The sequence below is a fragment of the Sminthopsis crassicaudata genome, chromosome 3, assembly GCF_048593235.1.
Source record: "Sminthopsis crassicaudata isolate SCR6 chromosome 3, ASM4859323v1, whole genome shotgun sequence".
NCBI lineage: Eukaryota > Metazoa > Chordata > Mammalia > Dasyuromorphia > Dasyuridae > Sminthopsis > Sminthopsis crassicaudata.
This window is the reverse complement of record NC_133619.1, coordinates 242,892,166-242,908,284: the sequence shown is the minus strand read 5'-3', so window position 1 is coordinate 242,908,284 and position 16,119 is coordinate 242,892,166. Positions and strand designations below refer to the sequence as shown.

Here is a 16,119-nt window from a genome sequence, read left to right as displayed (position 1 = left end):
AGGCAGAACACAGCTCCTGCTTTCAAGCAGCTTACTATATAATAAGGGAGACAACATGCTAACAAATATCAACAAAGTAAGCTACAATCAGGATAAACAGGAAATCATTAAAAGAGGGAAGGTATTGGAATTAAGAGGAAAAAGTAGAATTTTAATTGGGTCTTAAAGGAAGCCCAAAGGAAGTTTGTGGAAGAAGGAGAGCATTCCAGGTATAAAAGACTAAGAAAGAGAATGTCCAGAGATGGTGTTTGTTGTTCATGGGTTAGCCAAGAGGCCAGTGTCAAAGGATCAGAGTGTATGTGGTGTGCAAAAACTGGAAAAGTAGGAAGGGTGTTTTGAATGCCAAATGAAACATTTTGTATTTGACCCTGGAAGCAATAGGAAGCTGCTAGAATTTATTGAGCTGGGCAACATGATTGGATCTGTATCTTAGGAGTTTAAAATATTCATTCCAAAATATCCTTTTTCACTCCAAGATTTCAAATAAAAGAATAAAAAGCAAATAGATGCTAGCTTAGAATAAAGCACCTAATAGTGTGCCTCTTTTTTTAAACTTTTTTTTTTTAAGACTTACATGAATGGATGCTGAATAAAGTGAGCAGAATCAAGAGTATATTGTATCCAGTAATAAGATTATGTGATGATCAACTGTGATGGACTTGGCTCTTTTCAACAACATGGTTATTCAAGGCAATTCCCACAAATCTGGGATGAAAAATTCCAGTAACATCCAGAGAGAGAACTATTGAAACTGAATGTTAGTCAAAGTATTGTATTTTCACCTTTTTGTTTCTGTTTTTTTTTTTTTTTCTCTTTCATGGTTTTTTGTTTTTTGTTTTCCTTTTGGTGTGATTTTTCTTGCACAACATGACAAATATGGAGATATGTTTAAGAGAATGGCACACATTTAACCTATATTATCCGGGAAAAGCGAGAGGTGAAAGAGGGAGAAAAATTTGGAACACAAAGTCTTACAAAAATGGATGTAGAAAACTATCTTTACATGTGTTTGGAAAAATAAAATAGTATTAAAAATAATACCCAATTAAAAAACAAAAAAAGACTCAGGAAAGAAAGCAAAATCCAAACCACAAGGAGAGATAACCCTCTCACCTCCACCAAAGCAAACTTCTCCTCACTGGTGTAATTATATCGCGTCGCTCGCTCATACTCTTCTGCATTGTCAGGGCAGTCCTTGTTGGAGTATTTGTCAGTGGGGTGAACAAGTTTCCATGAATACTGGTATTGAAAAGAAAAATGGAAAAGAGAAAGAAAGAACAATGCATAAGACACAAGTCCCTATTGTATGAAATGTTTTTTATCTACTGCCAAATGCATATTTGTAGTTATTAAGTCATTTCCAAAGGTTTTTTAAGGTTATTCACATCATGTGATTTTCAATTGCTGTGATTCAATAACTGTCCTATAAACTATTTCCACAGCTAGTTCCTATTTTGTTTTAGTTCAATTGTTTGAATTGGTCTGATTCTTCAGTAATTCCACTTGGGATTTTTTTGGCAAACAAACTGGAGTGGTTTGTCATTTTCTTCTCCAGTTCATTTTACAGATAAGGAAATTGAGGAAAACAGGGTTAAGTGAGAAAGAATGATAAACCATGTCAGTATTTTGCCAAGAAAATTAGGGTCACACAGCTACTAAGTGTCTGAGGCTGGATTTGAACTTGGATTTTACTGACTCCAGGTCCAGAGTTCTGAACCTACTATACCATCTAGCCATGCTGAGATAAAGGCAAAATATATTCTTCCCCCCCTCCCCCCCCTGAGGCTGGGGTTAAGTGACTTGCCCAGGGTCACACAGCTAGGAAGTGTTAAGTGTCTGAGACCACATTTGAACTTGGGTCCTCCTGAATTCAGGGCTGGTGTTCTATCCACTGTGCCACCTAGCTGCCCCCAAAATATATTCTTTATGTTCTAAAAGGCACACACACACATATAATACAGAAAGTACAATGTTATGAAAAATGCCAAAGATTTGCTTAATGCATACTACATATATATGTAAACGTATGTAAGCTTAAAAAAAATGAATAAATTTTTTTTTATTATGTTTACTTAAATGTTCCAATGTACCATGCACTATGATAAGCTTTTAAGGATAAAATACCAACAAGTAAGACATTCATTCCCTTCCCTCAAAAAACAATCTGTACAAGAACCAGAAGATCGCTGTACACTTGAATGCTGTATGAAGATGTATTCTGATGGAAGTGGATATCTTTAACATAAAGAAGATCCAACTCACTTCCAGTTGATCAATGATGGACAGAAACAACTACACCCAGAGAAGGAACACTGGGAAGTGAATGTAAATTGTTAGCACTACTGTCTATCTACCCAGGTTACTTATACATTTGGAATCTAATACTTAATGTGCAACAAGAAAGTTGGATTTACACACATATATTGTATCTAGGTTATATTGTAACACATGTAAAATGTATGGGATTGCCTGTTATCGGGGGGAGGGAGTGGAGGGAGGGGGGGATAATTTGGAAAAATGAATACAAGGGATAATATTATAAAAAAAATTACTCATGCATATATACTGTGGGATAAAAAATTCTAAATAAAGAAGCTGAGGAGTAAAAAAAGAAAAACCAATCTGTACAATACTCTGCACATGGTTAAAGTTTAAGGAGAGTTTATGCATGGTGCTTAAGGAGGACCTCTGAGGTCCCTTCAACCCAAACATTCTTATGATGCTATATGAAAAATTAGGGCAAAAATTTCCATCTAGCTGATGAAAATATATTACGAATATCTTTTAATTAGTTCAGATAAAAAGAGAAGCACTAAGAGAAAAAAGTTCTAATTTCTAAAATAGTCTAGTTTATACCATTTATAAATAACATGCCATATTCTCCGACAAAAAAGGAACAAAATTGCTGTTGATAGACTTTTAGTCCAACTGCTTAATTCTGAATAGATGTTTTGCCACTTAAAATTTTGTTATGTTTCATTTGTAAGAAACAAATAAAGGACATTAAAGAGATCATTTTTTAAAAATTGAAATTAGTTATCACTAATATGGCCAAATTTTAAAATGAAAACAAAAGGTTTCTGATTTTTTTTCCACTCTCTTCTTCCCTACCAAGGATCAGAAATTGAGCATTTCTTCCCAAATCCAACTGAATTCATTACAGATGACAATTCTTATGCTCTTTTCCAAGTTCAAAAAAACCCTTTTTTGGAGTAGAAAGGACATACCACTTCCATGACATGCGCACTCCACTGAGACAGCAGCTGTAATCCTTGAAGAGAGAGATCAAAGAGTTTACGGTACTCTCCATCTGTTTTCTGAGCTTCCTGCCGTCCAGAACCAGTCACTACCTGAAATACAGCAAATAAAAATCCAAGTGTGAAGAAGAATAGTGTGTACAGTGTGTACTGCTAATCAATTTCTAAAAATAAAAGAGATTTTTAGAGACTTCTCTGTTTAAGGAATTAACACTTCTCTGAAGCCTTCAAATGTATACTATCAATATTCTGTGAATTACATGCTACACCCCACACTGTTAACCAACAAGGAAAGATTCAAGGGAAATCAGATTGATAATGAGAGCAAGGTAATAACCTTCCACCTAGGTAACATAGAAGGTTCCCACTAAGTAGTGGCCAACTCATTTCAAGCCATTCCCTGACCTCCCTCTCCCTAAATGAGCCTAAATCATCCTTACCCCCTCCTTTGCCCTAGTTACTAAAATCATTAGCTAAGTCTGTGTAAAATATCTGTTTTCTCAATCAAATATTTAAAAAACCACATGCACAGAAAAGAAGATCATTAAAAAGTTCAGAAGGGGACAGAGGCCAAAAGGGTAGTTTTGATAAATTATTAGATTAAATGTAATCAATCCTTTAAAAAACTGTACATAACAAAAATTAAGTTTCATATATAATTTTCTGTTATGAATTACTTTATTAGAATGTTTACATTTGTAGATTTTTGTCAATTTCATAATAAAAAGAGAAACACTTTTAAATAAAATATGCAAGTTATGTTACGGTAAGTTAGAAAATATAGCATAGACAGAGATGGGGGATTTTAGTACAGAAGACTGCAAATATCAGACAAGATCACTTGTTGATAGATTTTTATGTGACTATTTTTTTCTTTGTTGCAAAGGAGAATATAACTATAATATTTTTTTAAAAGAAGATATATATTTTACAAATGAATTAATTAAACATACCACAATTTCATAAATAATCTATTCTAATAATATAAAATCAACCAACTAAACATCTGGGGGGAAATGAAACTGGATCAGGACCACGACTATAGATGATCACATTGCTCAGTATGAACAATGAACTGTGTAATGAATGAAAACACATTTATTAAGTCCATATTATGTGCAATACACGAAAGATGTAACTAAGATAATATTTATCTATAAGAATGTAATGAATGAAAAGACAGATATGTTCTTTTTATGGAGATAGAGATTTTTCTTCTTAGAGTGATACCAACTTTCTTTAAAATTATGTGTCTTAAATTACTTTCTCCTTTTCCCAATTACCTCCTCCTAAGGAGTGCTATTTCTGTACATGTTATTTTCACCTAACTTAGCAACACACTATAAATTACCACTTTGAAGTTCCTAAAACTTTTGTCTTAAATGTGAGATTAAAAACAGTATTCCAGACTCTAATTTGTGCTTTCAGACTTGCATGTTGTTTTTCCTGCAGATCAATCCATCAGCTAGGCAGTTGGTGTGAATAAAGTCAACAGTGCATTTTTTATGTCACTAACCTCATTATTGCTGTAGCGAGCCAACTCTGAGATGAAGCGCATGTGGTCTTCCCTTATCTGGATCATTTGCTCACAGATGTTATATTGGGGACTACTGCTAGAAGACGTACACGTCCATCTATTTGAAGAGGGAGAAGAATTTTAGTTGCCTGAAGTACCACCAAATTGTCATGACTGGTGCCATGTCTTCTCATATGAAACTTCCTGACATGGCAATTAAATTATCACTTTCTAAAGAAAGCCTTTCTCAACTTCTCTTAATTATAACATCTTCCCTTCCCTCTATTAATTATTTCCTCTTTATTCTGTGTATAACTTTGTGTATGTTTGCTTGCATGTTGTTTCCCCTTTCAACTGTAAACTCCTTGAGGTCAGTCTTTTATCTCTTAAAAATTTTTTTAGAGTCTATGTCCCAAGATATCTTGGGACTAGCTAATTTCTTTCTTAAGGATCTCCCTTACACCCAAATCATTCTGTGTCTCAAAGATCCCATACCCCAAGCCCCACTTGGTTTGGGCCCTGATTGCTTTAGAATGAATGTAAATAACAACTGTTTCTGTTTCAGTCAAAAACCCTGACATTTAAACTAAATAAAACAAGATTTTTTTTTTCTTTTTACCTCATTTCCTTCGTAGCCTTTAATCACTGAATGGGTCCTACCTCAGTCAAACTGAGACCTGCTAAGACTTTAACTTAGAGTCTGTATCCAAAGAGATCATAAAAAAGGGGAAAAGACCCATTTGTGTAAAAATAATAGAGCAGTTTGGTGTCAAGGAATTAGAAATCAAGGGGATGTCCATCAATAAGAGGATGGCTGAATAAGTTGTGGTATAAGAATGGAATGACATACATCTGTACTATAAGAAATGATGAGCAAGTTGATTTCAGAAAAGCCTAAAGATTGACATGGACTGATGCTGAATGAAGTGAGCAGAACCAAGAGAACATTGTATACAGCAACAAGAAGATTGTGGGATGGTCAACTATGATTGATCTAGCTCTTCTCAGCAATATCCAAGATAATTTCAAGAAACTTGGAATGGAAAATGCCATCCACATCCAGAAAAATAACTATAAAGATTGAATGCAGATCGGAGCATACTATTTTCACTTTTTTTGAGTTTTTTTTTTTTTCCTTTTGCATGATTTTGGCTACTGAGCTTATTCTAAAACATTGTACCTTTAAGAAATGAAGAAATGTAGCTGAGGGATAGTTCTTAGAAAAAAGGATTTTGCCTGCTTTCAAAAAATACTTACTAATCCAATTGTTTTCCAGAGGCAACTAGGTGGGAATGGAGTTAGGAAGAAGTTCAAATCCAATCTCAGATAACTTGGCACAACTCAGACAACTTTGATCCTAGATAAGTCTCTTAAGAACTTCTGTTTGTCAATACTGTATGAGGATGTATTCTGATGGAAGTGGAAATCTTCAACATAAAGAAGATCCAACTCACTTCCAGTTGATCAATGATGGACAGAGGTAGCTACACCCAGAGAAGAAACACTGGGAGGGGAATGTAAATTGTTAGCACTAATATCTGTCTGCCAGGTTGCATGTACCTTCGGATTCTAATGTTTATTGTGCAACAAGAAAATGATATTCACACACATGTATTGTACCTAGACTATATTGTAACACATGTAAAATGTATGGTATTGCCTGTCGTCGGGAGGAGGGAATAGAGGGAGGGGGGGTAATTTGGAAAAATGAATACAAGGGATAATATTATAAAATATATATATATATATATATATATATATATATATATATATATATATATATATAATAAAAAAAAAAAAAAAAAAAAAAAAAAAAAAAAGAACTTCTGTTTGTCTTAGTGTTCTCAACTGCAAAATGGGGATAGTAATAGCATCTAGCCTGTAGGACTATTGGGAGGATTAAACAAGATAGTTATCAAGTGTTTATTTAGCACTGTGCCAAGCACTTTTTAAAAATGCTTATTCCTTTCCCTTTTTAAAAAGAATTTACTTTCAAAAAGGGATTTATTTGGGTGCTATTTGGTTAGCATCTGTTGTGTGAAAAACAAGAAGTAAAAATCAGCTTTTGTCAAAGAAAGAAAACAGCCTCAGGGTGGCGGATTTATTTTATTTTGTATTTGAAAGACCAGAGATCAGGGAAATGCTCCAACCAATAACAACAAAACATATAGAGAATCTAGCTACCTAAAGATCTCATTCATCTAATATTATTATATGGTAACAAGTTGTACTTACACAGAAGGATATTGTAGAAAGTCTGGGTCTTGAGTCTAAGTATTAACAAAATTTTTTCTCTTTCTTTCATACTGGGTCCCCTTATCTAGCCTGAGCTAGAAATGCAACCTTAACTCCAGGGCCTGATCCCAAGTACTGATCAGGATGGGAGTTCTAATCTTTATTCCAATCTGGTTTTATTTGTCCCTCCCTAAAGCAATTGATGGTACTACTTCAAGAGTGGGGATCACCTTCCTGCTACCAGGCTTAGCAATTTTGGCTTTGTTCATAGTCACTCAGGACTCCAGAACAAGCAATCCACCAACTTTAGCCACCTAGGTAACAGTCAATAAATACCTGGCCAGGAAATTTTAAAAAATATTCTCTGATAAAAATCTTTCTCAATTCCTTACCAAGAAAATATTAAATTTATTACATACTTTCCTAACATTTTAAGGAGAAAATCTTTTTTTGGAAAGAGTATGGGGGAAACAGACAATAATCTCATTAGTATAAAGAACTCTAGGTAAAAAAAATCTCTTTGGTATGCAGTGCAGATATACACCTTCTCAGCAACCTAGATTATTATTGCCTGGGGATAATAAGAGTTCAAGTGATTTGCCCAGGGTCACACCTGTAGTAAGTGCAGGAAAGGAGTTTGAAAGAAATGGAGTGGGTGGTAGGACAGAAAAAAGCACTCAATGATTTGAATGCAAAAGACTTGAATCCAAATTCTGACTCTCCCTATCTCTTGAGAACTTAAATAAGGCACTTATTCTTCCTGAGCCTCAAAATATTTATCTGTAAAATTAGGGTACTGGAATTGATAGTCTCAAAGGTCCCTTCATCTAACCTAGGAGCCTAAAAACCCACCAATTTATTCAATAAATATTTATTAAATGCCTATTGTATGCACAATGCAAGGGCTGGGGATACAAAAAAAAAAAAAAAAAAAAAAAAAAGGCAAAAGTCAGTTAATGCTCAAGGAACTTAGAGGTCAAGTCTCTATTCACTATGCCACAGATGCCTTAGGCAAGTGCACCAATTTAATACTAATTTTTCTTAATGATTAAAGGTTATTAAAAATAACCATTATTGTACTGAGTTATAACAGATCCCAGTACTGCTCTCAGTAGCTATTGAGCATTGTAAGGCTGTTTGGCTCCCAATCCAATGGCTCTGAATACTGAATTTTTAAGAGCTAAAAGGTGTGTTACCTTGATGTTAGGCTACCAGTTCTTACCACTATCAGTACACCTCTCTCTATCTCCCTCTATTTCTAAGTTATTGCTTTTAAAATCTTAGTATCTAAGAAATAAGGCAATCAAATACCCAGAACTGTGAATAAAAATAGGTTACTGATTTAAGTCAACAAGCTTTGCAAAGTTAAAGTACTTTTACCACAAAATAAAGTAGACTTTGAGACAAACTTCTTGGACCTCTGGGTTTGCTTACTTCCATGTTGTTCTTAGCTGGTTTTTGAAGGGTAAGCTAGGAATAAGTAGAGCAACACAAATATGGCAAATTAACAGTGCAATGTACTCCTACCGAGACTTGTTTTCCTCATAGTGGGCACTGGTCTTGATGTATCGCGCCAATTCAATCTGCATGTCACCAAACAGTGGGACCACCTGAAGCTGCTGCACTCAAAATGGGGAAAAAATTAAAATTAAATAGTCATTTCCTACACAAACACACACCCCACATTCTCTGTGGAGACAACTAGTTCTTTATGGCCAGATGCTGTTACCTTTTACCTGGCTGACCACATAATGCTAAAGTGAAGCAAGGTAATATAAGGGGAATAAAATGTTCACATTTACTGTCAACAAATCAATCAGCAAGCATTTATTAAGTGTATACACTGTGCTAGGCACAGTGTTAAGGGATACAAAGAGAATCACAATAGCATTTTTCAATGGCACTTATTTACACCATATAGTTTTTTGCCAGGCAATTAAGGTTAAATGACTTGCCCAGGATCACACAGCTAGTTAAGTAAGGGTCAAGTATCTAAAGACATATTTGAAGTGAGGTCTTCCTTACTCCAGAACAGGTTCTCTGCTCACTACACCATCTAGTTGCCCCCACATCATATAGTTTAAATGGCACTGAAATTAACTCACCTTAAAGAATTTGTCTATTTTAGTTAAATTTATTCTTTTCTTGGCATCTAACTTGTAGATATTACTGACACTTCCATCCATCAGGTAGAGACCAAATCCCATCACCTATAACAAAATGTTTCCATAAGACTTTGATTTCCAAGTTTTATCACCCCAAACACTGTGTCATGTACCCTATAATTCTTTAGTTTTAAGTCAAAATTTATTCTTCATACATGAAACAGTTTAATCAAGAATTTTCATTCTTCTATGCCTGGAATTTTTTTTATGTGTGCTACAGTGTTTAATTATTCTATTTTTATCTTCTAAGTCTTATCAAACACAATTGCTAAATGTTTTAGGCTTTGCTGGAACAATACAAAGCCTCTCAAAGACATTACAAAGATGTAGGTTCTGAATTATCAAGCTAAGATTTTTCAATTGTTCTGTGTCAATGTAGGAATTTCAGAATTAGTATTCACAGCATAATTGAAATCTAATGCTTTAGATTATAGGTTATCTCCAGATAAAGCAAGTAGCAGGAACCATTCCCAGAGGCATCTGTTTCTTCAAAGATGCTTTGCAAGCAGTTTGACATAGCAAGTATACAGTTCAAGTCAAAATTATGGAAAAAATTATATAAAATATGTTCTTGCTTTTGTGTCAAAATACTGCAAAGCACAGGCAGTACCCAATTTATGAATGGATTATGCTCCAAAAGTTCATTTGCATGTCAGTTGTTAGAAATCTGGAATTCAATTTCAAATAGAAACAACTGTAGTTAGGTGCCAAGGTTAATCTAGAAAAATTCTATGCCACCCATAATGTGACCAAAATGTAGCTGGATTATAAAACCTCACCAACCTTTACAACATTGTTTCTAAGGGGATGGGGGGAATGCATTTCAAGGTCCAAAAGAGGATTACAGGAACATATCCCCACCCCATGGAGAAATATTATACTTTCTCCAATTGGTCCAGCTCCTAAATGGATGGAAATGAAAGGAGGATGATCAGTAACAGGACATGGCTTCAATAAAATGATTAGGGCCATGTAAGCAGTAGCTGGGAATACATAACTTTCATCTTAATAAGGGAACAGAAAAAGGAATTGTGGAATATTAATAGAAAGAAAGATGGAATTTATATACATCTTTTGGCAAGGGTGGAAGCTGTATGCATCTTTTAAAAGTTGAGTCTTCTCGAGTCAAGGGAATGTCTGTCCTGCTACTCTTTTAAATAGAGACTAAAAAACTTTAAAATAGCAATCAAATAATGTTAATTAAATACCTACTATGTGTCAGGAATTGAACTAAGCACTGGAGATACAAAGACAATTATGAAACACCCCCTGTCCTCAAGGAGCTGACATTCTAATGGGGAAGATCATAGAAGTATATGCAGAATACACACAAAATGTAGTACAGTACAAAACACAATTTAGTTCATCCAGGACAAAATATGTGCAATTACATTTCTTTACCAACAGTTCAATTTAAGCATAATGTGTTTCTTTTTTATTTTATTTGAAACAAATGTAAAGTAGAAAAAGAAAAAACCCTGCTATTTCAATTTAGGATTCTACCTAAGTGATGTACTATGAAAATACTGGATTTGAAGTTAGTAATAACCTGTGGCTGACAATTCCTGGTTGTGTGACTTCGTTGGATTTATCTTTGATATGCTGTCACCTGAAACATTCACTCCCCCTGAGAATGACCCTAAAAGATTATTAGTAAATGGAGTCTTATTACAAAAGCACTCAGAAAAAAAAAAAAAAAAAAAAAAAAAACAACCAAAAACCTATTTTGTAGAAATAAGCCACACTTCATCCTGCATGGCATTTGATCCATTCATTTCATCACACAAAAGCACATTTTCTTCTAAAACAGAGCTATAATTATACCCCACTGCTTCCAATTTGCGCAATACACAAATCAAAAAATTTGTCACGAACCTGTACTGTGCCTGCTAGGTAGAGGGAGTAAAATGCCTTTATAAGCTCATAAATGAGCACAAGAAGAAAGAAGGGCATTTGTCAAAATGACTCCTGCTCTGTGATTTGATGAGAACACACACTGTTCCCTCACTACTGTCTAAGGCTGGCAACAATCGCTCCCACGCAACTTACTTTGAGAAGCATGTGTTTCTCACTGGGTGTCAAGTACATTTTATTCTCATAGTAGTCCACGCACAAATTTACAATGTCTGCTAGGAGCTCTTCATAACCAGCAATCACCTCGAGCTGTTGCTGTAGAGACTGGAATACAAAAAATGAGAACGTTTTCGCCCACTAATTCCACCCACCAGGCAACCCTAGACCAGAGATTGCCATGGCATCTGTGCACACAGATGTAATTGTGCTTGACTCAACAGTGGTGGTGGAAGCTTACTTGAGTAATCTTGTTGTGGTTTGCCAAAAACATGGAGAGGTTCTGGGACTCTTGGATGGACTGTGGGTCGGCCATTTTACGTAAAAATTGAGCAGCTCTTTGAAAGAAAAAAAAGGGGGGTAGAGTTAATTCTAAGAAAACAATACAATTCCATCTGAATATTTTTTAAATTAGATATGCAAAAGTTAAAGGAAGAAAATAATTTAATCACAGCACAAAATTAGCTATGGAAAACTGGTTTAACAAACATATAGCATTTAAGTTCATTTAAGCTTTTTCTCTCCTAAATAATCTATTTTTCTAAATCACAGATTCTTTTTTTTTTCACAGTATATATGCATGAGCAATTTTTCTCCACAACATTATCCCTTGTATTATCCCTCCAAATTATCCCCCCCTCCCTCCACTCCCTCCCCCCCCCATGACAGGCAATCCCATACATTCTACATGTGTTACAATAAAACCTAGATACAATATATGTGTGCAAATACCATTTTCTTGTTGCACATCAAGTACTAGACTCCGAAGGTACAAGTAACCTGGGTAGACAGACAGTAGTGCTAACAATTTACATTCACTTCCCAGTTCATGAGTTCATGAACTAATTTTTTAAAAGAATAGTTTTGATAACAGCATTTCAATTGAATTGGTTTATTTTTTAATTCTACATATTTTGCTTTTGTATTTAACAATATTCTACGAAAAAGTCCATATACCTCACCAGATACTAGATAAATCCAGGAGGATAAAAAAGATTATAAATGGGACAGCTAGGTGAAGCAGTGGATAGAGCACCAGCACTGAAGTCAGGAGGAATTGAGTTCAAATCTGACATCAAACACTTAACACTTCCTAGCTGTGTTACTCTGGGCAAGTCACTTAACCCCAATTGCCTCAGCAAAAAACCAACAAAAAATAAAATAAAAAGGGGGGGAAGGGGGGCCATAACCCATTTCCAAAATTAAGCATGATTCCTTCCCAGCTCATTTAGTGAGGTATTTCCACATTTTGTCAGTAATTCACATATTTTAGAGTACAAAGATGAGCTAGATTTACCACCTTCTTTTTAAGTAACCAGAGTAGTTAAGGGATTTGCCCAGAAGCATACAGGTAACAAGTAGACAAGCTGAGATTCCAACTGAGCCCTCTGACTATAAATCCAGTGCTCATCCAACTATTGCAAACTACCAAGTGTTAGATCTCTAACTGGCTTATATTTAATATTTATCCATTAATATTGTTGATCCTTTATCTTGTCCTCCAGCATCAAAGCATATCCTATCCATACTAAATCAGGGTGGCTGGCTAGCTTCAGTGAGTCTCTACATAACTAAAACCCTAACTAAAAGGTATGACAAGGCAAGAAATCCCTCTTCTCCCCATTTCAAATTTGCTTTATCTCTTGTCTGCGATAACAATAGAATGCAAGACCCTTGAGGGCTAACACTGTTTAGTTTTTTTTTTTTTTTCTATCAATGTTCAATAACTGTCAGTCTGATTCACTGATTTGAAATAATCCTGGGTTTTCAAAGGCTGTCCCAGTGGAGTGCAAGTTTTACAAGGTTCTGTCAAGCTGGAAAAGGAGAGAACATGGGGCTCATGTTTAGATGTCTAATGTCAAGGACCAGCCTAGCTCAGTGAGGAGAGGCTCATCATCAGAAGTTTGACTATAAGATGAATTTTCTTTAGCCACAGCAACCCATGAACTGTCTAGTAAGACACAGGGAAGAGCACCATAAAAGTGGTGCTGTAAGTTCAGTTGCTTTCAGCTGTGACTGATTCTTCTGGTTCCCATTTAGGGTTTTCTTATAAAAGATACGGGAATGGTTTGTCATTTCCTTCTCCTGCTCATTTTACATACAAGGAACTAAAGCAAACAGTGTAAATGGCTAGAACCACAAAGAATAGCTAGACATAAATGAGTTATGAAACATATTTGTTAGGGGGAATATCATTGAGATCTTTAATTTACTGAAGTAATAATAGCTGACATTTATAGATCACTTTACATATATTATCTCATTTGATTCTCATCAATGATGAAGAAATTGAGTTAATAGCTAATAACTAGTAAGCATTTGAGGCTCAGAATGATAAATCTTCTTGACTCAAAGCCCAGCATTCTATCTACTGCACTTTATAGATATCCAATGAAAGTGCATCCTCTCAAAGAAGTGATGTCTCTTGTTGATAAGATATATATATATATCTTACCATTTTCTACATATGATTCTTCCATGTATATAGTTTCTTCTTGCTAATCCCCAAAGTAAGATTATCTATAAAAAAAGGAACTAACAGAAAATGGTCCCCCAAGCAGTCAAAGTAGAAACCTACTATTCACTTCAGCAGAAAAAATTTACATCAAAATCAGAATGAAATGATATTGGTGACTGTCCAAAATGTATGGGGGAAGGGCTATGACAGTATATTGTAGTAGAAAGACGGGGAGACTTGGAATCAAGAAGTCTATGTGTTCAAACTCCATTTATACCATTCAACCATTAGTTGTATGACCCTAAGTTAGTCACTGAATGTTTTTAATGCTCAATTTCCTCATCATCTGTAAGAATCAAATGAGATAATATATGTAAAGTGATCTATAAATGTCAGCTATTTTTACTCCAACAAATTAAAGTGATATGACTATTTCCCCTAACAGATATGTTTTACAACTCATTTATGTCTGCCTACTCTTTGTGTTTCCCCTATATTAATTCATCAATGGGGCCCCCCCCCCAGCGGGGGTCTCATTTGTATTCCTTTTCCAATCCTTTACCATTATGAGTACACTATTTGAACACAAATTCATCCCATAGTGACTCCTCATCATATCTTGAAATATGAGGTCATCTTTTTGATTTATATATTTCTTTGATGGCATCCTTTAAACATTTCTGCTGAGTGTATATTAGTTCACAGTAGGCTAAAAAAAATTTTATGGCCATTTCTTCATCACTCCTCTAGGTCATTCTAAACCTCAGTTCTTTAAATGCTATAGTTTCCTCAAGTCTCAGCCCCCTCATAAGAATATATGTGTTTAGTAATAGCAAGATGATCAACTATGAAAAACTTGGTTCTCAGTGGTTCAGTGATCCAAGGCAATCCCAATAAACTTTGGATAGAAAATGCCACCTGCATCCAGAAAGAGAGATATGGAGATTGAGTGTAAACCAATACATGCTATGCTCGCTCACTTTTTTTCTGTGTTTTTTTTCTCTTTTGTGGTTTTTCCCTTTTGCTCTGATTTTTCACTCCCAACATGATCCATAAAGAAATGTGTATTTTAAAAGTTAATATACATGAATAACAAAAAAAAAAAAAAAAAAAAAAAAAAAAAAAAAAAAAAAAAGCAAGGAAAAAAATCTGTTTTAAGGGAAAAAAAGGTGAGGGGAAGCACTAGTCTCAGGGGAAAATTTGAACTCACTAAAAGAACTGTTGTGATTTTCCAAAGAAACCTCAGTTCAATGTCCATCTACAAAGTCTTAATCTATATACTGGCTGATCAATGAGCCATAAGATTGTCCATCCATTAGCATCTTACAATTTGGATATAACATTCTTAAGTCCAGTTAACGTGCCATAAATGAGCACAACTCTACTGAATGTCAAGAGATCTTATTTTGGAGACTTTGTAATATTCCACAGCTTAATGCAATTTAGCACAATTTCAACTATCTATTATAATTATTAGGAACCTTGGGAGGATCAATTCATCTATAAACAACTCCTTTCACTGAAATTTGCTACCTAACAATAGCAAATGTCCTTGGCAAGGATATGTCTGCCTGTCTTATGTCCTAAGTGATAATAATAAGCAAAGAGTTGTTCAATGAACAAAGCTATCACTGTTGTCATAGCATTCAAGGACTCGTGTATAATTCTGACACATAAATGAGAGCCATCTTGTTGGAGGAGAGCCTGTAGGGTTTTTATACTTGCCAAACAATGGTTTTTAAAGGAATCAATTCATAATAATAAGCAGAGAGGACTCTTGTGTAATCTGCAACTTTCAATTAATTGACATGATTAATATTCTACTGTATGGTAAAAACAAATGACTTTGAAAGAATTTGGAAATTCTCATCAGTATAATCAACTGTAATTCCAGAAGACTAATGATGAAATATGCTATCCACCTCCAGAGGCAAAAGATTTAAGGGTGCAAAATGAGGCATATTTTTGTTGGACATGACTGATTAAGGGAACTTGTTTTGCTCAACGACAGATGTTTCAAACACTTTTGTTCTCCATGATGGTGGTAGATAGGTGAGTGAGATGAGGAGAAAAAGATTTTTGCTGATTTAAACATAAAATATATTAAAAAATATATATACATTAGACACCGTAGGCTATCATTTGTGAAAGCCTGTCTATTTCCTTCTAAGTCATCAAGGATATGCTCAATGAGTGTGTAGATTACTTGCATAAACATTTTCTAAAAAAAAAAAATAATAAGTACATAGGTAGGTAGTTACTGATGTTACTGAATTGTCTTACAGGCATAAAAATAAAGTCCAAGATATTTTTAACATCTCATCCACCTTCTCCTCCTTTAGACAGAAACTCTTGCAATCAATCCTTCAACAAATTAAAAACTGGGAAACTGGGTCATCTCCTTTGTATACACAGGTT

The 16,119-nt window shown here is 34.7% G+C and overlaps 1 protein-coding gene across 2 annotated transcripts in view; it reads right to left on the bottom strand.

Moving 5' to 3' along the window:
* CYFIP1 (cytoplasmic FMR1 interacting protein 1) overlaps positions 1 to 16,119 on the bottom strand; it is a 149,630-nt gene that overhangs the window by 71,238 nt on the left and 62,273 nt on the right. For both annotated transcript variants that reach the window (XM_074300298.1, XM_074300299.1), the window contains exons 7-13: positions 11,485 to 11,581; positions 11,223 to 11,351; positions 9,114 to 9,218; positions 8,536 to 8,627; positions 4,774 to 4,891; positions 3,228 to 3,350; positions 1,114 to 1,239 (exon numbers count right to left, since the gene is read on the bottom strand). In XM_074300298.1, coding sequence (XP_074156399.1) covers positions 1,114 to 1,239; positions 3,228 to 3,350; positions 4,774 to 4,891; positions 8,536 to 8,627; positions 9,114 to 9,218; positions 11,223 to 11,351; positions 11,485 to 11,581 — 790 coding nt within the window. The remainder of the gene's footprint in view (positions 1 to 1,113; positions 1,240 to 3,227; positions 3,351 to 4,773; positions 4,892 to 8,535; positions 8,628 to 9,113; positions 9,219 to 11,222; positions 11,352 to 11,484; positions 11,582 to 16,119) is intronic.